The sequence below is a fragment of the Nelumbo nucifera genome, chromosome 1, assembly GCF_055504915.1.
Source record: "Nelumbo nucifera cultivar China Antique chromosome 1, China Antique-T2T, whole genome shotgun sequence".
Lineage (NCBI taxonomy): Eukaryota > Viridiplantae > Streptophyta > Magnoliopsida > Proteales > Nelumbonaceae > Nelumbo > Nelumbo nucifera.
Genome location: NC_142649.1, coordinates 187,430,399 through 187,458,235, shown reverse-complemented (window position 1 = coordinate 187,458,235; position 27,837 = coordinate 187,430,399). Strand labels below are relative to the sequence as shown.

At 36.2% G+C, this 27,837-nt stretch overlaps 3 protein-coding genes across 3 annotated transcripts; 1 reads left to right on the top strand and 2 right to left on the bottom strand.

The window, feature by feature from the left end:
• Window positions 1-121: 121 nt before the first annotated feature.
• LOC104596142 (protein phosphatase inhibitor 2-like) lies at window positions 122-11,859 on the bottom strand. Its single transcript, XM_010257180.3, has 5 exons — window positions 11,790-11,859; window positions 3,307-3,378; window positions 1,342-1,480; window positions 1,087-1,257; window positions 122-669 (listed from the first exon to the last, which is right to left on the bottom strand). The coding sequence occupies exons 3-5, from the start codon at window positions 1,376-1,378 to the stop codon at window positions 413-415; spliced, it is 465 nt and encodes a 154-aa protein (XP_010255482.1). The 5' UTR covers window positions 1,379-1,480; window positions 3,307-3,378; window positions 11,790-11,859; the 3' UTR covers window positions 122-412.
• Window positions 11,860-12,057: 198 nt separating this feature from the next.
• On the top strand, window positions 12,058-20,835 carry LOC104596141 (uncharacterized). The gene is made up of 7 exons (XM_010257176.3): window positions 12,058-12,499; window positions 13,303-13,507; window positions 15,950-16,090; window positions 19,146-19,254; window positions 19,355-19,416; window positions 20,194-20,297; window positions 20,523-20,835. Exons 2-7 carry the CDS (start codon window positions 13,415-13,417, stop codon window positions 20,629-20,631), a joined length of 618 nt encoding a protein of 205 aa, XP_010255478.1. The 5' UTR covers window positions 12,058-12,499; window positions 13,303-13,414; the 3' UTR covers window positions 20,632-20,835.
• A 702-nt stretch (window positions 20,836-21,537) lies between these two features.
• LOC104596140 (Thioesterase superfamily protein) lies at window positions 21,538-24,126 on the bottom strand. Its single transcript, XM_010257175.3, has 2 exons — window positions 23,569-24,126; window positions 21,538-21,828 (listed from the first exon to the last, which is right to left on the bottom strand). Exons 1-2 carry the CDS (start codon window positions 23,989-23,991, stop codon window positions 21,685-21,687), a joined length of 567 nt encoding a protein of 188 aa, XP_010255477.1. The 5' UTR covers window positions 23,992-24,126; the 3' UTR covers window positions 21,538-21,684.
• Window positions 24,127-27,837: the final 3,711 nt, after the last annotated feature.

Here is a 27,837-nt window from a genome sequence, read left to right as displayed (position 1 = left end):
ATAGGTAGGGAAACCTATTCGAATAGGTTTCCTTCAAACCAATCACAAGCCTGAATGATCATTACCAATAATCTTGGGAGATCAAATCTCCACAGAAAATAGGACAATTACACCAAAATAGTAGAAGCAAGAAATACGTTGGCTTAATACCGTGGCATAAAGAAAATCAGTGGTTACCAATAGAAAATAAAGAAAATAAAAGAAAATTTATGTACATGGACTAGATGTACAAGAGAATGACAACACATGCCCCAAACAACAGAATCTGGCACACGAAAATAGCAGTTATATTGAGAGGTGGCAACCAAAATAATTGTTTTCGACAAAACATTTTTTGGTTGGGTGAGGGTTAAATAAATTGGGGAAAGCAGCTTCCTAATGTCAGCTTTGTTTTCTCAGGATTTAAGCTGCACTAATTGGAGGTGGAGATGCTTTTTTTTTGTGAAGTCTCACCATCTTCCCGAATACCAATTTCTCTCACCCCACTGTCCTCAATATCAATGTTTCTCACACCACTGCAGCTTTCTTCCACACCCTTATCATCCTCTTCATCAGCTTCGTCATTCAAAAGAGATCCCTTCTGTTGGAGTTCTTTCACCTTTCGGTACTCATCATAATGTGCTTTTCTGTGTTCTCTAAAGCTCAAACTGCTCCTATCAGCTTCAGAATCTGAGGAAATACCAAAACAAGAGGGGTAAAAGAATAACTGCTAGTAAGAAACAACGAACTCTATATTCTAAGTTCAGATTAAATACGAAATCAAGTATATCTCAGAAAAAACTGCAGAAACATGTTAACAATTCCATCTTTATTATAGAGTGTAGTTTAATGGAGTAGGAATTTAAGAAGATCAGAAGAATTGGCCATTGGCAGAGGGCATGAGATCATGCCATAATGATGAGTCCGATCTTAAAAAAAAAATGAAGAAATGAGTGGAACTTGTTTAAAAGGTCAAGCATAACAAATAATAAGCAAATAATAAAGACAATAATGGATTATGAATTTATAAGAAGGGTAGGTGGAGCGAGAAAAAAGTCAGGTAGCAAATTTTGAAAGTTCAAACTACTAGGTCTGAGTTAAGAGAACCTTCATTGTCCTGTTCCATGGCATCTGCCTCATCCTCAGAAGACCAACCCCCTGAATGGCTGGAGTGGTTTCTACTCGAGGAAGCTACATCATTCAAAGCAGTCCGAATAGCTTCAGCATGAATAACATCATCAATGCATTCATCAAAAGCCCGCCGCCCGGGCGGAGGACCTACATGAGCAGACACTATCAAGTTAACATTACCAACAATTATCCAATTTTATATTCATGATAGAGTTAGACAATGGGCAATACCATCATCATCACCACCATCATCATCATCATCAATCATAGGGTGGTACGGAGTCTTGGGCTCAGTGATTTTCTGCCTTACAGGTTTATTAGCTTCAATTTCAGATAAGTTTGCCTCATTCCATCTCACGTGTCCCCTGATCTCCAAACAATCATGAAAAGAATTGTATTTATTACTGATAACTGGCTCAAAGATGCATAGAACATATTGTTGTAAAACTAAAATATACATCCAGTAACATGTACATATGACCAGCTTAATGTAAATATGAACTTCAAATCATTCACAAGCAATCTATCCTCCAACTCCACTAACACTCTTGCAATGAAACCTGACCAATTTACTTTATCAATAATGACAATCTTTTACAGGAGAACTGCAACAAAGCTCTTTATCACCATCCAAACAAGAACTGGTCAAATAACAAGGACCAAAAATTCTGTTACATTAATATCCCGCATGTGGTCATGATATAATGTAAACATCCACTATCATGTAAATTTTGGTCCATTACAATGTCAATAAAATTATATCGTATCTTATTTGTTTTATCAATATCAAATTTAATAGTAAAACAAAATATAAGAATGTGAGGAGATGCATGTTACTGAGTCCAAAAATATGAACTTAGTAGTTTTTATTTTTTCTAAATTAAGCCATAAGCTGTTTCAAAAAATAGAAGGCATTTCCCCTTTTTGGTAATCGCATTTCCTCTCTTTTTTCAAGAGAACTTCACAATGTCATAGCATGCCATCAGATGAGAATCCTCCTCTACCAACCTATGTTCCAAGGAATATGCCAAGGCAATATATTCCTTTTGGATCTGTAGTAGCACCAAGCAGGCCAGCACTGAATTAGGGGTGGCCACGAACCGAGCTCTTCACAAGCTACTCGAGCTCGGCTTGTGAGGCTCGCGAGCTGGCTCGAATATATATATATATATATCTATATTATATTATATATATATATAATATAATATAATATAATATAATTATAGAAAATAATATATATAATAAAAATATTATAATTCTTATTTTTTTAAATATCAAATAAAAAATATTTTTATATAATTTTTAATTTTTATAAAATATTTTTTCTCAAGTCGAGCTCGAGCTCGAGCCTCATACTATTCGGCTCGGCTCGAATCCACCCCTACACTGAATAATTTCATACTCATAATGCAATAAGGGAATATGAAATACTATTTTTATTCAGTGACATTTAGAACTCTATTAATTATATGAGGAATATATGTACAGTACACTGCATCAATTCTCTTTTTTAAATACAGTAGAGTAGCACAATGCTGTTCTCCCCAGCTCCTAGATAATACTTCTGTACCACCTCATTTATTCTAAAGGATATCCTTCCCAAACCAGCTGCTTCCTGTTCATTTCTTGTTGAGCTAATGAACCAGCAAGAGAATTTATGGACCGTTAGAATCCAAGGAAAAACTGGTTCCATGCAGTTAGCAGAATGCCTTTTTCTAAAATTCCAAGGTCCTTCCCTTTCTTCAGTATCTATTAACATCAAAATGAAATACCACGGTCATGGTTTTGTTATTTAAATCCTTAAAATGCCACATGTGCTTCCTGAATGACTCATTTTATAATGGTAGGACATTTCCAAAAGAAGGGAAAACCTTTTTCACCAATTTTCCAGCATTAACAGGATCAATCAGATTTATAGGATTGAAAGTAGAAATAATTACTATCCCTTGCTGAGGCAAGCTTAATCAAGAAATCCATCATAATTCAGGTATACATATCTAACTAGAAGATATCAATTGAGCTTTTAAGCAGTCATTTATAGTATTTGCTTGTAGGCAGATACAATAGTGTGCCATAGAATGAATACAATACACCAATGCTGATAAATATAAATTGTAAACTCAATGATCCTTGGTTGAAGTTGATCAATAAAATCTTAAAAAGCTCCAAATAATTGGATTAAATGCATAAAAATACCTCATTTCTTCTAACACTGATCTGCTCAACTGAACCACAACACGCTAAGCACTGGCCAGTTGTTGAAATGACCTAATTTCACAGAAAAAAAAAATACCAGTCTTATTTCTTCTCTCAACATCTTAAGAAAATCTCCATAATTTATCAATAGTCCAGGTTTACTGTTAAAAAATGACAGCCTGGAATACTGATCAACATGGTTATTACGTTTGCCATCTATGTGGCATCCCAAAATTGTTCACAGGATTCTCCATTACCCTCTTTATATGCGACAAATTCCAGACAAAAAGTCCTTGCCACATCAAAAATGTCATTTTTACCGTCTCTTATGCACAAAATCAATAAATTCATAGAGGATAAACACAATACAAAGCAAGGTATCAGGTAAAACTTGACAAGGAAATAGATAGGGGGCTAATTCAAAGGGTCTCTTAGGGCAGCCCAGTGCATAGGGCTCCCACCAATGCGGGTCTGGGGAGGGACATGTACACAGCCTTACCCCTGTACATACAAAGGCTGTTTCCAATCAAAGGGTCTCTAAAAAGGAGGTATAAATGAGGCTATACAGTATTAGGGCTGACAATCTTGACCCCAACCCATTTGACCCACCCATATCCACCCAATCTATTAGTGGATCAATATGGGTTGAGCAAACTCATTAGGGTCAGTAGAAAAGGGTTAGGGTGGGTTGGGTCGAGGGTACCCATTAGGGTCAAGATGGGTTGGGTCACTCTATCTACACTCGCCAAATATCAAAAAACGGAAGTTGTAGAGATTCGAACCCAAGCCTCATGATTAGGGTTCAAGTCTCTTAATTTACATTCTTTAACATACATGCATAATAAAGTAATATGTACAATAAAGTCATTAATTAACACAAATTAAGAGGTGGACTAATGGTAATTAAGCAATATATAAAAATAAGAGGTCATGGATTTGAATCTTGCTAAGCACATTTTAAAATTTCTATTAGTTAAAGACCCAGGTGGTTTCATGAAACCAAGACTGGTTCACCAGTTTTTCAATTAAAACGGCTGGTCAGCCGGTTTTTTAACGAAAGCGGTTATTGGAGTAGGACCGGACCCACCAAGGTCTTGGGTCACAATTCAAGTGTTCAACCGGGCCGACCAACCAGTCCAGTCTGGTTTTCTAAACACTAGAAGAAAGTTGTTGGCAATGATAAGTTATGGAGCACTCATTGTCAGAAGTCTAGACATACTTGTGATACATGTTGAGATCTTCATAGGAAGCCAAAATGGGCCCATGAGTTGAATAAGAAATCAAATCAAAATAAGAAACCAAGACAACAAGGTCAGAAGACGTTTAATGCAGCAAACATGGCCTCTCAGGAGTCTCAACCATCTACCACACTACCTTGAGCTAGGGACGCTCTTCTGTGACCGATCCCAAGGAAGATATCATTAATTCCTTCCGTGACCATTTGGAGCTGTAGGGCAATCCGTTAGATGGATTATGCTCATCCTTCAATTTCATTTACGTGTACATCAAGTAATGGTAAGTTTGCCACAACTTTCCATGTGTCATCTCATCCCTCAAACTCCCCTTGGATAATAAATTTTGGAGCCCCAAACCATATATTGGTAAGTCAAATTGTTTGCAATCCTATCATCTTGTGTTTGCCAGGGACAAGATGAAATAGGCTAATGGTTCCTTTTCCACCATAGTTGGTCAAGGAACCATCTCCTTTCCCTTTGGACTTACCCTTTCTAATGTGTTACATGTTCTAAAATTGCCTATAAACTTGTTCTCTGTTAGTAGTATTACAAACTTGTTAAACTACTCAGCGACCTTTTTTTTCCTTCTTCTTGTATGATACATGATTTGGCCTCAGGGAAGATGATTAGTAGATGTCGTATGGTGAATGGTCTCTACATGCTGGAGAATAAAGCTAGTCTTGCAGTTACTAAGTCTAAGAGTCAATCTAGTAAGAAAGAGTCAAATCTACTTATGGCATAGTTGTTTGAGTCACTTATTTTTTGAATCATTAAAGTTTTTGTTTCCAGAATTGTTCAAGTCAGTGCCAGTGTCTGAACTCACATGTCAAACTTGTTAGTTGAGCAAACATCATAGAAATCATTTTGCTTTAAGAAATAATAAATCTGATTTTCCTTTCTACATTGTCTATTTTGATGTTTGGGGCCCTGGTACTTTACCCTCTAAGATTGACTATAAATTCTTTATTACATTTATTGATGACTACTCCAGATATACATGGGTGTATCCAATGCGATCCAAAGATGGAAGTGCCAAAGATTTTAAAAGATTTCCAACCCATGATTTTCACTTAATTTCAGATGGAGGTCCACATTTTCCAATTTGACAATGCTAAAGAGTATTTCCATATTGACGCCACGGAACTTTTTGCTTCATGTGGATCCATTCATTATAATTCTTGTGTCAAAAGTCAAAACACCCCAACGGAATAGTGTTGCAGAAAGGAAAAATCACCATCTCCTTGAAGTTGCTCATGGGCTACTCACACATATGAATGTTACAAAATGTTTTTGCATGGATGTTATTTTATGTGATGCCTATCTTGTCAACCATCTCGCTTCTTAGAATACAAGGCCCTTCTTCAGCTCTTGTTCCCCAAAGCTCCCTTATTTTCTTTTCCTATTTATGCGTGTGGTTGTCGTTGTTTTGTTCAAGACTTGTCTCTTTGTGGTAAACTTGATCCTCGTACTATTCCATGTGTATTCTTGGGATACCCATCTTCTCAAAAGAGTTACTGGTGTTTTGAACCCGTTTCTAGGAAATATTATGTTTCTATGGATGTATCTTTCTTTGAGAGTGATCCTTTTTTTTCCTGTTTCTCCTCAGGGGGAGAATAAGGTAGAGGAGAAGAATCAAGTCCAAGTCCTTCCTCCATTACCTGACCCTCCTCTGTTCCGTGTTTTGGTTTGTCATTGCAAGAGGCAATTGAGTTCAAGAGCTGTGGAGCAACTTGAAGTTGTATCACCAACATCATCAGATTCATCGGAGGTAGATCCTACCCAGTCAGGTGTAAGTGCAAGAGCCAATTGGCGCCTTAAAAACTATGGAAGAGATCAATGCCTTACATAAAAATGATACATGGGAGTTAGTGGATCTTCTTGAAGGTAAGGAACCAATAGGGTGTAAGTGGATGTTCATGGTGAAGCACATGGTTGATGTCACAGTGGAAAGGTATAAAGCCCGGTTGGTGGCAAAAGGCTTTACTCAGGTGTATGGAGTAGATTATGCAAAGACATTTGCTCTAGTAGCTAAAATGAATTTCATCAGAGTCCTTTTATCTCTAGTTGTTAACCTTGATTGGGATCTTCATCAGTTAGATATCAAAAATGCCTTCCTGAATGGTGGTCTCGAATAAGAAGTGTACATGGTTCAACCTTCTGAATTTTGTGTCTAAGGCAAAGAACAAAAAGTGCAAAGGTTAAAGAAGTCTTTGTATGGACTAAAACAATTACCAAGAGCTTGGTTCAACAAGTTTCATCTAGTTATGTAGCAGATGGTTACAAACAATGCTAGACTGATCATACATTATTTGTGGAAAGAGAAGGAAAGGTTGCAGCCTTGATACATTCTTAGCCACTCATTTTGAGGTAAAGGATCTAGGTCCCTTATGGTATTTCCTTGGAATTGAAGTAGCCTGCTCACAAAAGGGGATCTTCATTTCACAAAGGAAATACATCCTAGATCTGTTACAAGATTCGAGAAAACTAGGGGTGAAGCCAACTGACTCTCCCATTGATGCAAATCATAGACTGGGTGATTGTTGTGGTGAGACTATCAAAGATGTAAAGCAATTCTAGAAACTTATGGGAAGGCTATTGTACTTGTCCATGACCTTGACCAGACATTGCTTATGTCATGGGTGTTCTTAGTCAATTCATGCATGCCCCTAAGACCACACATTTAGAGGCAACTGAGAGAATCCTTAGGTACTTAAAGAAGTTTTTAGGACTCACAAAAGGGGATCTTCATTTCACAAAGGAAATACATCCTAGATCTATTACAAGATTCAAGAAAACTAGGGGTTAAGCCAACTGACTATCCCGTTGATGCAAATCATAGACTGGGTGATTGTTGTGGTGAGACTATCAAAGATGTAAAGCAATTCTAGAAACTTATGGGAAGGCTATTGTACTTGTCCATGATCTTGACTAGACATTACTTATGTCATGAGTGTTCTTAGTCAATTCATGCATGCCCCTAAGACCACACATTTAGAGGCAACCGAGAGAATCCTTAGGTACTTAAAGAAGTTTTTAGGACTAGTTTACTATTCCAGAAGTATGGGCATTTGAAGGTTGAGGTGATTATAGGTGTTGATTGGGCCAAATTAGTTGATGATATAAAGTCCACTAATGGGTATTGTACCTTTGTGGGAGGGAACCTAGTCACATGGAGAAGCAAGAAACAAAATGTAGTGGCTAGGTCCGGTGTTGAAGCTGAGTATAGAGCAATGTCTCACGAAGTGGCTGTGGTTATGTGGATAAAAAATATGTTGAGTTGGGTTTTCTAGTTGATAGCCCCACGTCTTTGTATTGTGATAACAAGGCTGCCATCAATATTGCAGACAACCCAGTTCTTCATGATAGAACTAAATATGTTAAGGTGGACAAGCACTTTATCAGGGAGAAACTTGTTAATGGGGAAGTGCATACTCTATATGTTAGTTCCAAGGAGCAACTTGCAAACATTTTTACAAAGGGGCTACATCACTTGCGGCACAGTGACTTATGTAACAAGTTGGGCATGATTGACATCTATGTCCCAGCTTAAGAGGGAGTGTTAGAACTGTTATAATTCTGTACTTTAGTGCCATAAGGACATATTTGTAATTTTTACTTTATTTTTTATTAGTTTGGGTCACCTTAATATAAATACAAAACGATGGTGCTGCCAGCCCAAGATTTTTTGACTCCAAATCTTTTTTCTTCTCTTCTCTCTTCCCTCTTCTCTTCTCTGACTTTCTACCATAATTTTACCAAGAAAACAATTATGAATACCAATACTCAAACCCAGGAACAACCTTATGTTGTTGCAATCAATGGGACAAGAATGATAGCTCAAAGCTCGATTGAATAAAGCTTAACCACAGCCAGATGGGGTTGGCTGCAGAGACCATGTAAATACATAGAAGTTGCATATGCAAGGGCATGTCATCATTCATCAGCACTCACAAATCACAAAATTTGTCAACTCATCCACCATAATAGCATTTAGGTCCATTGAAGTATACATCAGTCCAAAAATAGTAGCATAGGAGGAAGCAAAAGGAACCTAACAACATTAAGCAACTGCAATAATCTTGATGGATCTTTTCCAATTCCTAATTTCCTTTGTTTTTCCCTGATCCTCTTCAACCAATAAGAGAAGCCTCTAGGAACAACTCCTATGTGGTGGTGTAAGAAAAAAAATCCATGATGTCCACATTCCTAGTTCACAGTTTTGAATATTTTTTTATTGGAGTTCACAGTTTTGAATATTACTACTGAAATATGAGTTGGAAGGATTTGGACATGTACCAATTAATTTCAGACGTACTAGCTAATGATCCTATCCAACCATACATGTATTTTGTTTGGCACTGGCCACACAAACCTAAGAAGACTTTGGGCTTTTTTTTAGTTTTATTTGGCAAACTAAATTAGGTTTAATTTATGATAAAACAACAAGCTTTGGATTTAAAGGGGATCCTCATCATTGTAAATTTATTTTGATTGGAACCTACCATCCACTTTGAGCTAGGTCTTTTATTTGACAATTTTGACTTAGGAATTAAACTAGATTTTAGTTACAATAAAAGGCTATGAGATGCCTTTGTAGTTTGAATTAGGAAACAATATATTTTTAGATCTAGAGAGAGAACCATATCACTCTATGTATTATTATAATTTAATAATACCTTCCCACACGTTTGAAGAGAAACTCTCCTCTTTGAGGGCTTTGCATATAATACTAGATGTGACTAGTGTTTTAAAAGCACAAGGGGCTTTTTGCACCTGAGGCGCAAAGCACAAGGCAAGGCATGCACCCTTTTGAAGCAAGGTGAAAAATTTTAAAAATAAAAAATAACAAATAAAAAAATTGATATTAATTAAAAAATACATACTTAAATTTTAAGCTAAATATTTTAGAAAGCCTATTGGCTCAAATTAAAGTGCATAAACATAATACATAAAGCATATGCAAGGTGAAAATGTAGAAATAAAATTAAACATAGCATATAAAACATATTCAAGCACTCGACAATTTAAGCACATGAAACTTCAAGCTCTTTATTTCTTTCCCACTTGCATTACTCTAATTTTACCAGCCACATTTTATTGAGCCCCTTGAGGCAAGCTCAAATAAGTCCATCCTTAGTTTGCCTGCCAATGCTCCTAGAACCCCTATTTGCTAATATTGTTCACTTCATTCTTCATGGTAAAAGACATTTTTTTAAATATAAGGAACTAAGACTAAATTATAAAACCAATTTTTTAAGTAGAGATTAAGAATTTAAGACCCTAGCATGGACTTATTGGGGCATGCTTCAAGGGGCACATTTGGGGGTTGGGGGTGGAGCCCCCAACTCAGCCACCATACTTAAAAAAATACAAAAAGCACCAAATTTAACAAAGGTGCCTGCCTAGGCTGAGGCACAAGGCACACTAGGTGCATGCTTTTCTAAAGTGGATACACCCGGGCCTAACCAAGGCACAAGCCTTGAAATGCACCTCGCTTGTGCACCTAGATATGCCTTTTCAATCACGGTCTATGACACTTCATTACGTGTTGTTTTCTCAGGATCGTAGTTTCTTTTTTTTTTTTTTGTCATATTGTCTTTTGCATGAGTGCCTAGGCTGAGGCACAAGGCACACTAGGTGCATGCTTTTCTAAAGTGGATACACCTGGACCTAACCAAGGCACAAGCCTTGAAATGCACCTCGCTTGTGCACCTAGGCATGCCTTTTCAATCACGGTCTATGACACTTCATTATGTGTTGTTTTCTCAGGATCATAGTTTCTTTTTTTTTTTTTTGTCATATTGTCTTTTGCATGAGTGCACCTAGGGGTGGATTCGAGCCAAATCGAGCCAAATATATAGGCTATTCGAGCTCGGCTCATCAAAACAATGTCAAGCTCGATTTGAGCTAAAGACTTGAGCTTGAATTTGGCTCGACTCAAAAGCTTCCAAGTTCGAGCTTGTCTTTGAGCCAAGCTGCCTATAAAAAATAAAATTTAAACATATAAAAGTTATTTTTTTAATTTTGCATACAAAAATTAAGAATTATAAAAATTACTTATTATCATACATATAAAATTAAAAATATTATATATAATATTTATTATTATACATATAAAAATAAAAAATATAAAAATTATTTATTATATATATTAGGTTCGATTAGGCTTGTGCAGTGTTTTAAAAGTGCAAGGGTCAAATAAAGGATAAGCACCTCTCAACAAAGGGAAATCCAGAGTCCCAAACTTCCAATAGGGTTTAATGAATTCTACTCAAATTGTTACACTGAGGGAAATATAGTTCTTTAAATTTTAGATACTTCACTAGCTTAGGTAAACAAAGAAGGGTTAGAATACTTCTTTCAATGGTGAATCCATGCTTCAAAATGGGTATTAGTGGAGGAAGAAACATTTGAGGGGGGGAATAGATGAAGTGAAAAGATAATCTGAAACAAAAAGAGTCGTTAAAACATGGGGATATCGATGTAAAAATGGAAAACATTAGGGGGAATATGCAGAACCGTTAAAACATGGGACATGGATGAAATAATCCAACCCCACCCCACCAACCAACCACATAGAATATGATTTATAGAGGTGAAGACCAAGAACTGAAATAGCAAAACCTCCAAGTTACAACTTTGACAATGCTGCAAACAAACAATACTTGAATGGAGAGAAGCTAAATAATGGAGCTAGAGAAACCCGGAGGAGGAGGTAGCGGGTAGGTTAACATGATCTAAAAAACAGGAAAAGCTGCGTGGATGTACCAAGCTCCCAAAGAACAACTCTAACAAGCAAGGGAGGAGAATAAAACTACAACCTTGCAAATTATAATGGAGCCTTAAAGCAACGTTTGAACCAGAACCTAGCGTTAGAAACTTAGAATCAAAACAAAAGTAGAGAGGGAACCAATGTAGTGTCGAAAGAAATACCCCCAGTTCTACAGAAAAGAAACCCTGAGCATCCATGACCCCCAAAGAGTCAATAATTTGCAGAGATTCCTTCATTGTGTTCAGAAAATATATGAATATGTTAGAAACCCTATTTGAAGAAATTGAAATTCATGAAACGCAACCTAAAACCCAGTTGAACAAGTGCATATTTCAATTACAATCTTCAAAGCTTAGAACGCATAACGCTTCAAAAGGAATTAAAAAGACAGCAAAACAAAAATCCAAATCGAGAAGATGGAACCTAAAAATTATGCAGAAAACTTTTAGAAAAATAATAGGGAGAGAAATCCATACCTCGAAGAGAAAGGAGAAATCTGGAATCGTCAAAGCTGACAAAAAATGGCCCGTAAAATCTTTCAAATGAACAATGCCAATGTATAAAAACGTTTTTGCCCTTCACCGCTCCCTTTCGGCCTCCCCCATACATTCTCATTTCCCAAACTAACCTTTTGATAGCTAGAAAATGTCAGCTCTGCCCCAGGGAAAGCGTCGTTTTGACCCTAATGACCCCACTTGAAGCCATGCGTCCACATAGAACTGAGGACATCCAACCAACCGCTGTAACTGTCGGCGAATCCGTTCCATTACTATTTCAAGAGACCACAGAAACACACATGGAAGAAATCTTCCTCCTTTCTAATGCCGCAGAGATTGTGGAGCCCACGATGCCTGCCACGTGTATAGAAAAAGGGCCCTAGTCTTCCCCATAAGATCTCTCAAGACCATCGTAAAAATTCTTGGATAGAAATTGTAAAATTGAAATAGGAACAAGGGTCCTTTGGGTATAAACAAATTTCTCAGCGATGAAAACGTTGAAAGTGAAGAAGGAGCCAGGGTGGAGTCGTGGAGTGCGGAAAGAGAAACAGGGGCAAAGTGTTTTTTTTTTTCATTTTTCATTTTTTATTTTCATCGGCTTCTTATATTTGAAAATTTTGCAGTCCAGAAACAAGCATGAGATCCCTAAAATCCTGCCAAGTTTTCTTCAACCCATTGTTCTTTTTGAGGTACGGATTTAGGTCTCGTTTAATATCTCGAGTTTTGATTCACGATCCATCTTTTATCCGTAGTCTGTACTACTTGTTTGTAATTCTTTATTTCTTTGTATTTTTCTTTGATCTGGGGTTTAATCATGGTTACTTCCGATGCTTAAATCGATAGGCTTCTGCCAATTTGCCTGCTCTACTTTCATTAGTGCTTTCCTCTTTTTCCTTGTCCTTGGATGGTGGGTAGATTCTTTTAGCGATTTGGAATTTAGACCTCATTTTCTAGGTTCAATTTCTTAAGATTTAAGAGGTTTCACCGTATTTCTTACTTGCTTGTTTAGTTTTGTCTATGCGAATATCAATGGTTTTTGTTTTCATTACATCATTATATCAATCTTCACTTTCTTGATGGAGAGAGTGGATTGTAGTTGCATGATATTTCTTGTTTTAAGATTCAGGTTCAGGTTGTTGAATTTGAGTTACAAGTAGTATAATTGATGATTTAAATAAGCTATTCACATAATTTGCAACATCCCGAATAAATAAGCTCTCCAAGAGGAAGTAACCACGAACTGAGTGTTGTAAAACTATTAGGCGAAACAGAAAAAAAGCAAAAAAAAAGGGTGTTTTAGAAAACTAAGTTCTAGTAACTCCTTTGAGGATGCAAAAGTTCTTATCGATCTTAATAAAATTTACCCATTTGGATACAGGTAAAAACAAGAGTGGTGAAGTAGATAGTAGTCATTTGCCTTTATACTTGCATTTAGAAGTAGCTTCTTTTGTCTTTTTCTGCTTCTTAACATGAGCATTCTCTTTCTTTCCAGGATTTCCAACTGATGAGCACTAGCAGAATTTGTCATTGTGAAGTCCTTGTATGTTAACCTCGAAGATCTCAGTGGAACAGATAATAAAGAGAAAAACAAGGACGGGAAAGACATGTTTTCATTATTCTATGGACTCTGGAATTATATCTTTAGCAAGACAGAGTTTCATGTTCTTATTCTTGGGATCGACAAGACTGGAAAAACTGTAATATATTTCTCTATTTTCTTTACAAACTCTGTATTCTTTTATTATTTCTAACCTCCATGTAATAATATATGGAGTTCATTATCTGTTCCTTTTTTGGTATATAGTAAGTACCCAATTCATTATTTTTCTGCCAGTCTGAGATCCTGGAAAATAAAAAGTAATATTGTTCTTAGGTGTACTCAGGTTCGGTTGGGCTATTTTTTTAAACTGAACTGGTCCTACCAGTTAACCAGTTGACCGGTTCAGTTTTCTGGTTTTTTTATATTGATAACATATATTATGAATAAATATATATGATATATTATAAATATGTATGTTATATTATAAAATAGTATTTATAATATTTATATAATATATATATATATACCGGTCAGTTTGGTTAACCGCATTTTTCAGTTTGGTTTTCTTGGTTCAGCTTGGTTTTTCAGTTTTTTATGAGCACCCATAATTGTTCTTCTTTAAATGCAATTCTCTTTTGTATGTCATTATGGCATTTAGGATGTAGTGTTACCCAAACAAGTAACAACCTACCCAGCCTTAGTAGCACAGGCAGGGCTTAATGTATCTGTTCTTACTTGTTGGTTTATATGCCTTAGCTGTTGTCATTTAAATGGTCAAAGTAAGCTCTTCTAATTGCAATTATATATCTTTGTCTCACATTTTATCTGGCTTATCTATCATTTTGTTTGAAAATTTTGAAGATCCAACTTAGCAATCATGTTATGACATGTTAGAATTCTTGGTCTACCTAGGTGGCACATATGGTTCAGTTGTTGACACTCTATAGCTTTCTTTAAGGCACAAATGATCAAAATAGTGACCTCAAGTAGCTTAATTCCAGGGTGGTAAATAGAGCACATTGTTCATTTGAGTTCTTAAAGTGATATTTTTCTGCCATATTCACTGAAACGAGGAAAAGGTAACAAGGGATGAAATTAGAAACATGCACTGATGTACATTCTTGAGAACCTAGGGTAGTCTCAAGAGGTGACAAAAGTAAGGAAATTGGATTAAGATGTTGGTCATGTACATGGAAAATTACCTACTGCATCAATGTGGAAAAAAAACACTTGGTTGCAGTTAAAGGTTTGGAAAGAGGTAGGAAGGAAGCTAAAAGAGAAAGTAATAAGAAATGGCCTAAAGACTGATAACCTTATCCGTGGGGCGGACCTTGAGTCCATGTTATATTATGACCTTTTCAGTATTTGAATAAAACTTATCTTACTTTTTTTTCAAAAAAGAAAAAAAAAAAACTAATGAAGGCTATGGTCCTTAATTGACCAACTAGCTGGGATAAGGCTCTCTTGAGTTGAGTTGATGATGCCCTCCAAATGGGGCCTCAATCTACATTATAGTTTTAAAGTTTTGCAATGTTCCACCAGGCCCTGGTTTACCCCAACATAAACTTTCTCTTTACATATCTGACCATGCTAATGAATCAATCGTGCTATTTGCTAATCTCGACATCCACCTGAATGAGAAATTTGGATTGAAATTCCATGCTCATGTATGTCTTGCCAAAAACTGCAAGGTCCAAGCTACTTCTTTCCCAAATTTCAACCAGTTTATCACCAAGTTGCAGCCCCCATCTACTTAAATTTCTGTTGTGACAGCTGTTAGGTGAATTTTGATCTACTTTTTCAAATAGATGGTTCCTTATAGGAACTACATTTATATGGATTAGGAGGACAGCAAATGTAATGTAAGATTCTTTGGCCAAGCAAAAGGTTCACAGAGAACAACTGTTTTGGGCTGAATTGTAATTGTAAATAGGGTTTCTGGGTAAAATATCCCAGCTCTGTTTGTACTTTATCAAGTCTTATATATATATAAAGTTCACACATCATAATGTCTGCTGAGGCTCATTATTTGAAGTTTTAATGTCTTAAATCTGCATTTATTGCACTTAGAAATGCACCAATCATGACATCATAAAGTTCACACAGTCTTAGGTTAATGAAAATTCAATCTACAAGATTATCCTCTCTTTATTAAGGGTAAAAAGATTTTGATTTTGACATCAATTTGGATCTTATTCAAAATTGAAATGAAAAAACAAGTTATTCAAAATACTAGAAAATTTGAATAGGTCTTGGTTGAAATTTTGAAATGCTGAATATTTCAAAATTGCTTGAATTTGAATTATCTTCAAATTCTAAAAATTCAAACTTTGTGGTGAGATCTACTCGCCTCAGAGGTTTCTTCGAAGGAACCCTTCGGAGGCCAGGAGAATCCAAACTATGCAGATCTCAATATGAAAACTATGAACAGGCTGAGAGCCTGAGAGTCCTGGGTTCGGGCCTGCTGGATAGGCTGGCTTCTATCACTTTAAGCCTTTTTAAATACACAACATATGATTTTTTTGTATTTGTAGTTGTTTTCTCAATTACATTGCCCCAAACTCCACATGAACTTGGCTTGTTGTTTATGGATTTGCAGACTTTGCTAGAGAAGTTAAAGACATTGTATTCAAACTTGGAAGGACTTCCTCCTGATCGTATAGTTCCAACTGTTGGCCTCAATATAGGCCGTATTGAAGCATCAAATACAAAACTTGTCTTCTGGGACCTGGGAGGTCAAGTACGTCATGTTCTTTCTTAGCCAAACCATTTCACTAGGTTGTATTGCATGCATAATGAGATTTTCCTTTGCTGTTCCTGCAGAACTCTGTATGAGATTTTGATGCCTAATAGTTGATATTGAGCTCATATTATCTAATATTTCATATCTGACATTATTAAGTGATTCTGTTGGATCACTGTGATCATAAGACATGCTGAACAATTATTTCCTTTTTGCTCTATTTTATTTTTTAATTCTGATTTTTTTTTCATTTCTGTATTTATTTCTCTGTAAGCATGCATTGGCTCATATATGCATGTAAACATTGTGAAGAAGTAATAAGGAAAGAGATTTTAACCACTACTGATGAAAAAATAAATGTAGTGGTAAAGAACAGGTTGGTCACTACTGACTTCAAACTGGCCAAATGGAATATGGTTTTTCTTATGGTTTTAAGCATTAAAATATTTCCTTTTTTTTGTGTTGCAAAATCAAACATCACATGTAATGTTCCTGCCTTTACCAAGCACTTCAAAAAACTTCAACTTTTTGATGGGGTGAGCAGAGAGGAGTTACAAAGAAACTGGCTGCAGATTGTGTACACTTCCCCATCCTCTCCAACTTCAACAGCTCTTCCTCCCCCAAGTAGAGAGTGTGAGTACCTGTTGCAGTTTGATGGCAGTTTTAGAAGGTCACTGCTTCCTCCCTCAGCAGCAATAGGGGGCATTGTTAGAAACTCTAGTGGAGACATCTTGTGGGCCTTTAGTGGCCCAGTTCAAGCTGCAGATGCCATCTGAAGCAGAAGTCCATTCCTTTCTAGAAGGCTTAAGGGTTGCTAAGAGGCTCCTTTTCGGTCCCTTAGCAGTAGGAGATTCAAGGATTGCCATTAAGTGGGCAAAAGAATCAGATGAGGAATCATGGAGGTTAGCTCACCTCCTTGCTGAAATCTATGAGCTGTTTTCTCTGCTGAACTGCACCTTTAGATGGATTCCTCGGGAGATCAATAGAACAGAAAATGTTTCAGAAAAGCAAGGCTTGGGAAGGGATTTTTTATATAGTGCTAGTTCTTTACCATGTTGATCCAGGCCCTTCTTTTTGCTTTTTTTTTTCTGGCCTAATTGTATATCCCTCTCCCCTTTTTTTGAATATTAGTTATCTTTCAGTTAAAAAAAATTCAACTTTTTTTGCAAGAAAAAAAATCAACTGAACTATTATTTTTTGAGATAGATATATACAATGTTACTGCCATTGTGTACAGAATATCAACCAAATATAGCATTCCAATACTTGAAGCATGTAATTTTCTCTCTTTGCAAATTTTTGGGTCCATTTCCCTTTGAGGCTCACAGTTGTTGCTTAAGGATGACTTCTTTGCGATGACTATTTTTTAAATTTAAGCTAATGAATTAATTGTGGCTCCATATCACACTCTATGTATTCATAGAAGAAAAAAAGATTTAGACAACATAGAATTTTTCTTTTTTTTTTTGAGAAGTAACATATCAATTCATTAAAAAGGAAAAGTACAACCAGAGGCTATACAATGGAGGTACAAAAACGACACTCAAACTACAAACCCAATGGGAGATACAAACAGACTTTCAAAGTCAAAAAGAGAACTGTAAAAAGAACTGTCAACTTTAAACTGAGTCGAAGACCAGGAGAACAGCTTCCCCACAATCTTCTGTCACACTTCCTCTTCTTGACAGCTTTTGTTTTGAAATATCCTTGAGTTTCTTTCTTGCCATATCAACCATAACACAGCACCTGGAATCAGATACCATAGAACTTTCCCTTTCTTGCTTAGGCCTTGTACCCTCCAGTTGTTGATGAAAGCAGCCATTGATTCTGGGCAGCAACTTCTGATTGCGAAAATTCTGAGAATCCTTACCCATATTTTGAGTGAAGCTACGATGCAGTAATAGGTGGTCAACAATCTCATCATCACTGTTGCACAAGACACATCTTTTAGAGTCAATCGCCACATCCCTCCTAACCAAGTTGTCTCTTGTAGGAATCTTATTCAGGTAAGCAGCCCAAATAAAGAAAGACACCTTCGATGGAATGTATCTGCACCAAATTACATGCACAGGAAATTCCAGATCTTCCTCTTGGACCAGTTTACCATAGAAAGATTTCACCGAGAACTGGCCTTTGCTATCTGCAACCCAAAACCTTAGATTGTTTGTCATGTTACACTCAAAAGTCATATTGCTATCATTTGTTTGTCAGCCTTAGTTTCCACTTGTTTATGGCAACATGGTCATTTGAAACATGCATATATTTTTTTAGCCATTTTGCATGATGTCAATGAATTTCCAGTACCATGTAATGTTATCATTTCCTTGATTCTTCCAATATTCAACACACTACTTCCAACATTCAGGAAATGTTTACTAATAAAAAATAAATAATAAATAAACAAATAAAAATCCAGGTGTTTCCTATTTTTGGTTATTAGCATTTGTATCATTTAATCTTCAATGTTTCTTCACCATGATTCTTTGAAAGACGAACGAGGGAAAAGTAATATTTCATCATCATCATCATCATCCAAGCCTTATCCCAACTATATGGGGTTGCCTACATGAGTCCTGTTCTGCCAATCTGTTCTAGAAAAGTAATATATCAACCTTAATTAATAATAAGATGGTAAGCTAGTCGGTCTTCTCATGTGTGAAGTATTCCTCTTTTTTCAAGTCACATCAAAATACAGTGCAAGACTGTACAAAATCATCACCATTATCATCCAAGCCCTTATCCAACTATGGGGTTGGCAACATTAAAAAGATGAATAATGTATACAAGCATCCAAATTTCATACTTTTCTTGCATGATATTTGATCTTTCGCAGATGGTAAGGAACTTATAAATTTTAGTTCTGAACATCAGCATAACATTAGTACAATTGTTCAGTTAGGTAATTGGTTTTCAACAAGATTTAATCTGGTTGCAATAAGCATCTGAGAGTTTTCGAATATTTCCCAAAGATGGTTGAGAACACATGCAACTTGTTTCTTGCTATGTGGGAGTGTTTAACTTTGTTCTGTCATACATGAATATGCATTTGCAGAGTGGTCTACGAACAATTTGGGAGAAATATTATGAAGAGGCGCATGCTATAATTTATGTCATTGATGCTGCTTGCCCTTCACGTTTTGAAGATTCAAAATCCACATTGGGTTAGTGACTTTTGTTTACCTAATTTTATGGAACATTTCTTAAGTATCAAAACATTCTTGAAGAAATTGTTTTAGCCTAATACCTCTAATTTATTACCAGAAAAAGTACTACGGCATAGAGATCTACAAGGGGCCCCAATTTTGATACTAGCAAACAAGCAGGTGAGATGGTCCATTTTCTCTTTCAGGCCTACCAAAAAATACAAGTCAACTTTCAATTGACTTGCAAGCTGAATGCTACTATACATGTTCATTGTTCACCAGTAAGTAGAATAGCATTGTAAATATTCAGGGCATTTATTATAAGGCATGTCGTGTACCGAGTAAGAAATCATTCCAGTTTTTGTTTTCTGATTGCTTAATTTGGATTGTTCATCTTGTACATTTGTTTTTCTGGTTACTACGACTATTTCCTAGTAGTATATCCCTGTGGAGTATCATATTTCTACACACATCATAGAATTAATATATGGAGTTCCATGTCTGTATCTCACCTTTGATTGCTTTAGAAGATGACTTGCCTGGAAAATGATAACTTCCCATCTTGTTGTTGTTGTTGGCACATCAAATTACTTATTTTTCCAAGAAATTCCTTGTTTCTTTCGGGATGAGTGTTGAAACCTGCCGGAATTCTCTGGGCATTAATTAGGAGAGAAACAGAGTGTTTGACTATACACTCAAGTTTGGATGAAGTAGCAAGGAAGGCAGCTGGCCTTCTGTTCGAATCACTGTCTTCGTCCAAGTTATTTAAGAACTACCTTTTTAACTTTTTTAATTCTAAGGAGTGTGGGTTGAGCTAAATTTTTGTGGGTTCCTTGTTATGTTTTTGTTTTAGGGAGACAGTTGCATCCATTGCAGAGTCGCTGTTTATTTTGGTTTTCCTTCTTATTAATATAATTCACACGTTACTTATCTAGAAAAGTTATCATTTGATGGCAGGATATTGCCAATGCTGTGTCAGCAGAAGAACTTAAAAGGTATTTGGATCTAAAGGAGTTGGATGAAAGGCCTTACATGTTTGAAGCAGTTTCTGCATATGATGGGTGAGTAAAGAGATTATAAAATACCACTAGCTTACCCCAGAGGCCAGAGACCACAGCCCTAAAAAGAACCTCAAGATGCTATTTTCGTTTTGAAAGTAACCTTTCTAATTCTAGGTAATTATGATGGGTTCTGAAAGAATTTCTTAAACTGGGCTTATCTTATCCCTGTAACAAAAACGTGTTGGCATTTGCTTAGAAATGAAAGGATTGTGATCTCCATTGCAGGACAGGGATTCAGGAAGGCGTAGACTGGCTAGTGGAAGTTATGGAGAGAAGTAAGAGAACAGAAATGTTAAGAGTTCGTGCAGGTGTGACTGGGCCTGTTTCTATTTAGGATTGGTTGATTAAAGCCTCAAAAAGTTCTTATAAGCAAGATTGGTCTGCTGCTTCTAATTAGTGAATCAAATGGATATAATTGCAAAGAGATGACAAAAGGATTGGTGTAACAAATTCATGCCATATATGTCAGAATACAAACATCTTTCAACAAGTGGCTATTTAATGCCACATTCGATTAAAGCATGATTTTACTTTTTAAGTCAGGGTCTCATTTGATGTTTCCACGGTGCAACTTGATGAAATTTTGCAGTTTAAGAAAGAAATAAAGTAATTTGATTGAATTAATACAAGACTCGTTGGCTCTGCTAAGCAGTGCATGTTTGACAGCACATGGAATTTTTTACTTCAGCTTCCATCAAAATGACCTTAAAGGCTAATAACAGATGGAAAACTTTATTGTACTAAAGAGAGTATATTTGTACCAGAACAGCAGGGAAGAATCGGCTTCTCTTCCGAGTACAAAATGCTTGTTGATGAATGATGACAGAACACAGAAGCATTGCCCTCGTTGGAACTTGCACAAAGAATGGGGAAAGCGTTTGGGGTTGGGAGGCACCCGCTTAATCGAGTCACAAGAGAATCGCCCCAAGAAAATCATTCTGCACTACCGATGGCCTTCATCGTTTCGGTGTCAAGTTCTTTCCCCACAATCCCAATTCCCACAACTAGACTACAGAATGCTAGATTTTGGAAGTTCACCTAAGTTCCGTTCCAGGAGTGAATCAGTGGAAAATTATCTTTGGAAAGGAAGCCAGAGTCTTGTCATTTCAATAAAGTTAACCTTAGTTCCATATCATTTTGGCCTTTGGGGTGCTTATTAGGGGGCATTTCATTGGCACATGCCTAGATGAATTTGTATTTTGTAGTGACAAATTTTATTGTTACCACACTTTGGACAATATAACATGTAATAGCGTTTGCTGTTCCTTTCCTTTCACCGTATAACCTGTTACTACACTGCAACAAGATACACAGTTTATTTTATAATATCGCTATACAAATAGACAGTTCATTTGCTAATTTTTTGATTAATTAAACAGTGGGAAATTCACAAATTTGAAACGGGCATGTTGTAGAAGGTGGCTCGACCAGTGTACACCAATTTTCCAGTTTCCTTTATCCTGAATTCAACTGAAACTACTATCACATTCCTTCCACGCCTGACTACGGATCCAACAACCTCCACTTCAACCTGCGTAAGAAACCACTGTTATTCAGCAGCAGAATTTAACAATAATGTCCATAACATAAGCAACAAATAATCAATCAGAAAACTTTTAGTGAGTAGCAAGGTAATTAAAAACTCTCTTAAGCTGTAAATAAGAAAAATATGAATTCCAAGACTATCTTTATTTGTACACGAGATCAGTTTCTTGACTAAACTTCAAAATATGGCTGTATAGTTGCAGCTTCAAAATGCCATTAGAAAAGTTCAAGTTAGAAATCTGAATTGGATACCTTGTTTAACCAAAGTCTACCTTCATTACCTACGCTCATAACCAACTTATTATAGAAAGGTAATGTTGCTATAGACATTTGGAATCTAAGACCAAAAAGGTCCACTATGAAAGAGACTGAACCTCTCTATACCAGAGCTTGACATGGATAAGAACATCATGAAGAGACAATTACTCATCGCAGATGAATCTAGAGTATACCCTCCAGTCCTCCTTACTGGAAAATTGTATGTTTTACAGTTTAAAGGTATTCGCTATGATCAAATTATATAAGAACACTATTAGGAGCTTCTTTTCTCTTCGATCTTTTTTGCTTTCTTCCTTTCTTTTTTTGGTTCAATTAAAAAGGCCATAACTAGCCTTGGGATGCTAGACTCTCATGAAGAAACTAGAGTAGCAGAGAAACTGAGGCCAGACTTTCACAATTCAAATACAAAGAAATGAAAGTGCATGTATGCTAATGCTCTGCCTGAAACTAGTATAAAATGTCTTCAATCAATCCAAAATTTCAGCAAATGGTATTCCTTAATATGGATGCTCTCATCCCTCTTATTGTACTTCTGTCAAAATTCATAAAAGAAGTTCATATTAAAGCTTCTGCTCTGGATTTGTTGCCTATGGCCCCAAAACGAACTGCTACGCCAACTTCCAAAGATGATTAAAATAGTGGGAAAGGATCCTTCAACTACTAAACTTAAATAGATTTCAAACCCTCCCCCAATTTTATTACAATATAGACACACTTGCACAGTATACAATCTAGGTTAAATATTCCCAGAAATCAAACCACAGATAGTCTACTTCGATGGCATTTCCAACACTTCCCATCTTTTCCACTAAATACAATGCCCATCTTCACCACCAAACTGGAGTTTAGCTTATGTCCAAACTAAGTTCTCGCATATTAAGTCTCCACTCCAAGATTTTCTAGACTTCCCCAAAACTGGCTTGTCACAACCAAGTGACCAACACTTTCCACCAGCAAACAGCGTTAAGAACCAAATTCTAAGGGTCTGTTTGGTTTGGGGTCGGAATCTGGAATCAGAAGCGGGATTGGATAATCGGAATCATCTGGAATGGTATGCACCAATTCCAGACCCCCTACTCCCCGCCAACCAAACGGACCCTAAAAGAATGCCCAAACCAGGATAAGGCAGAACTCGCAAATACAGTATTGATATGCTTAGGGCTAACAAAATTAATTCCTAGTACAAACATGTTCTTGAATTCCAATCCATCTGTTGAATTTTGATCGCCCTTCGCCCCAATTTTAGTCCCCAAACTCACCTTCCTGCTGACACCGGAAGATATATTAAAAGCTTGGGAATACCCAAAGCCATGAAGACTCAGACTTAAAATCTCAACTTCATCAGCAAAGCAAACAAACACCCTAAGATGACAAAGTAAATAAATATAATTCTTTAAGAAAAGGGTCAGAAATAAAAAGAACCAAGATTAGGTAGGGAAGGGCTCACATTCCTCCCAGCAGTTGAGAGATAGGACGTTGCCAATTCCCCAAGAAACAATTCCTTATTCTCGGGTGCAGAGACGGTTCGAGCACAAGCGATCGCTATCAACTCCGCAACACACGCAACTACACCTCCGTGCAACGAACCATAATAGTTGAGTAGAGGAGGACTGGGAGTGAGAATGCAAGTAATCCGGCCGCGTTCGATGCGATCGACCTTAAGAAAGCTGCGGATGAGATGAGATAAATAATCATTGATTTGAGCACCTTCTGGAACGTCCTCGGAGATTCCCACATTCTTGAAGAATCTTAACACCGCGTCAATCGACGACGACAAAGAAATGTCTCCTTCTTGCCCTTCTCCTCCTTGGCGGTGGTGTTCGAGACTCGAGGGAGGGGAAAGGGAGAGTGGTTGTTTCTCTTCCGGCATCCCGTGAAGGCTTGAGATAAATTGAATCGACTACCTCTTCCTTTTCATCGCTTTATCGATTTGTAAAAGAGAGAGAGAGAGTTACTCAGTTACCCTTGTCCCTCCGGCTGGAGTACGCTGTACCTGTATCTGAAATTCCGCTTCCATTTTCCATCTTTGCAAATTGCAACCAGCATCCTAAATTAAGCGAAAACACAAACAAAGGCTTAAATGGGATAAGTGATAACGTGTCAGTAAGCTAACAGTCCCCCGCTCCCGTCACATATTTGGGTATTGTCAATATAAATTAGCTTAATCAATATAAATTTTTGAGGGATGGTTTTGTCACATTTGATGTTTCAAAAATGGTACTAATTGTTGTATTTATAATTAAAAGAATTTGTGGTAGAAAAAAAGTAGAAGTGACAATGATACAAACACAACCTTAAAGATGTCTTGTAAATTGATTCATTAAACTTAAACATATCCTCATCAATGAAATGACGTATGTAAATTCATTTAAATGTCATATTCATGGTATTTTATGGTTCAGTTAGAGGAATAAGTCACAAAGTCTCTCTGCATAAACAGTTCCATTTTTCATACATCAGTGTGACTGCTCTTTAAGCATTCTAGCTCATATAGGACCGAAACCTTTGAATCATTAAATCTATTTTTTTTAATGATGCATTTGCTTTTCATTCCTTATTTTTATGTGGATTTGTCATTTCAAATCTTCTTCTAGCTTTATATTTGTATAGTAGTTAAAACAACCAACATCAGAATCTACATAACCAAAATTCAACTTGAACTGGGTGGAGATCATCAATCAATCTCAAGATCTGTATTAAAGCCTCACTTACCATTCTCACTAATGGTTGGAGAGGGAAAAGTGATATTCTGTGCTATTTTCAATCGTATTCAGATTTATAATATTTTTTGTTCTTTTTGAAAACTTGAAAAGAAATGAAGGGTAAAAGAGTCATAAGTTATCTTTAAGTCCTTTTAAAAAAGTCAAGATACGTTTAAGTCAATTACTAAAAACTCGGGGTATGTTTAAGTCTTTACCCAATTAGTTAATAAGTTGATTAATTGGTTGAGATTAATTTTATTATTAAACAAATGGTAATAGTGAACAAGGTTTTAAAAGCTAAAGGCAAAGGCAAGGTAGGCAAGGCAGTTTTATGCCAAAGAGGCAAGGCCTAAGCCTCTAAGTCTATGGATTATTTTTTAGGTATAACACATCTATATTTATAACCCTTTCTATCTAAATTAAATAATTAACATATACATACTAAAATCTTTTTGTAATATCATATGCATTTAAGGATATAAATTTTTGTTATGTATATTTATTTTAATATTAATCTTACATTTTGAAATTTTTATTTTATACATGAGACATAAGTAGGTCCCATCTATATGGAACATTGGTTTGTTCACTCATGGTTGGTTATTTAGTTACATAACCCATTATACATGCTAGTGGTAGCCAATGTATGCCCTTATCTCCAATTAAATTGATATACATAAAATATTTATCAGTAAATAAATAAAGTACATTATTGTTTTATGTTTTAATTAGTATGTTTCTGTGAATTACTCCTTAAACTGGACACTTATGAGACTCGTGTGTTGTCGAATTATTAGAGTTTATCTTGACAAGGCTGATATTGAATAGACTTGGAAAGTTTGTCCTGATAAGGTTGACATTAATGTGCTACCGAATTGGTGGAGCGGCCTCAGTTGTTAGGTTCAGACCCAAGCACAACTATTGGGTGTTTGGAAGAAACACTGAACCCAAACCAATTTTCAATTATGCCCTGTACCTTGGAGATAGATGGGCAAAACAAAAAAGTTGCACTTAACCCTAGACTTGAGTATATATTACATTATGCTTTGGACTACATTGTCTTTGATATGCCAACCAGTGAGATCCATCAATGGTCAAATATCTATATATGTTAGGGCAATTTAGAAAATTACTTGAGTGTGTGATCATAGTAATAGGATCAATCACTATGTCGAGCAAAGTGAATATCAAGGTTTACACTTTCTTTAATTGAAACCTAAACTACTAGTAGTGGATTTCGACTATATTTAGAATTTAATTTACAAAATGTAGTTATATGTTATATTACTATTTCATCAAAAAGGTTAGCAAAAGGTTTTAATCCTGGGATCCTCTGAGCAAAGAGTGTGAACTGCATTGTACAGTCAGGGAAGAAGTCCCTTTTTTGTGGGTAGTGTTTTAATGATTAAGGGCCGAGAGGTTAGGTGTAAGAGACCATTACAAGGCTAATTACCTAATGGGTTTTATCTTACATAAGCCCATTATCCTTAAGTCTTCATATGTGGATAAATCCAATGATCATTTACGTCTAAATGTTGGGTGCAAGATGATTGGGTCAGGGGGTTCACTACCCCTGAGTAGTGAATTTAGCCTAACATCTTCTAGAGGTAGGGCCGAACACTTATGGACTTGTGTAAGACCTTTATGGGTCCCTTGCCATACAATATTCAGGCCCAAAGTGGCCATGCAACACCTTGGAATGTGAACCATTAAAGAAAATGGGCCTAAGGCCCATTACTAACATGATTAATTGAGAAATCACATTACAATTTAAGTTGTCATGTGATTTGGGTTAAAAATGAGCAAGGATATGGATATAGAGCACACATTCTCTTAAGAAGATAACTCTTATCAATTAAAGATCTAATCCAAACTTGATTTGGATCATCTCCTAATTAGATTAGGAGAGTGCTCTACATAAGGGATTAAGAGGGGAGGGGCAAATTCACCAATTCTCTCCATTCTCTTTCTTTCTTCTCTTCTCCCTTGCCTCCTAGAACGCTTAGTTCGAGCGAACTGTGGTAGGGGCTGATTTCCATCAGTTCTCTATTATGTTTTTGCAATAAATACATCATATGATATCAGGTTCACACACCACATCGATCCAAGAAAGTTGGAGACCGGTTTTTGCTAAAGCGGTATTGCTGAATTGGCTTCACATACACACTACACCATCTTCGATTAGAGGCCAATTTTGGGAGTGATATTGAATGTGAACTACCACTTTGAGAGGAGTTTCACATTGTGGTCTTCGTATTAAGTATAATTAGTTTTAATTTGGTTTTCAAATCTGGTTCGATTCAGTGCAAATTCAATCTTGAAATTTCAAATTTCAAAATTACCAAGAAAATCGATTCTAGGGTGGGGTTAGAAAAAGTTTTAAAAATTCAACCAACCACTAAACCTGGTTCAACCATGTTTAATCTAATTTCTAACCCTTCCAACAGCTAGTATGCATAACAAATCCAGAGTTCTTAGAAGCAATGTGTGTAGAAGATATGGTCTTTGCTTCATTGGGAGGTCGCAATTCGCATAGGAGTGGTTGCAACATGTGTTTTCCACTCTTATGGAAGTACAAAAATATAGACCAAACATGATATATAACTTTATCCCAATGAGTTTGGATCAATATTTTCAATCCACCATTGACATGGATAATTAAACCAGTTGAACCATCACCCAGCAAAGATTCTAAGTCCAATTTTCCTAAAGCTTAAGGTTTGGGGTGATCTTTCTATCAATTTAGAGTAACTTTTCGAGATCTATACATCTCAAGAGGCCAAAGACGCCTCGTCAAAAAACCCTTTGTTGGTCTTAAATCCCAATTTTTAATATTTTTATAAATAAAAAATATAATTTAAACTTAAATTAACACGTATATATTATGTAGAATATAATTATATGATTTTATTGATATAATATATGTTTAGGGATGCTCAGAAAAAATCAAAAAACTGATCCAAATCAAAGAAACTGATTTGAAAAATCCAATTAATTGAACGAATTGGTTCGGT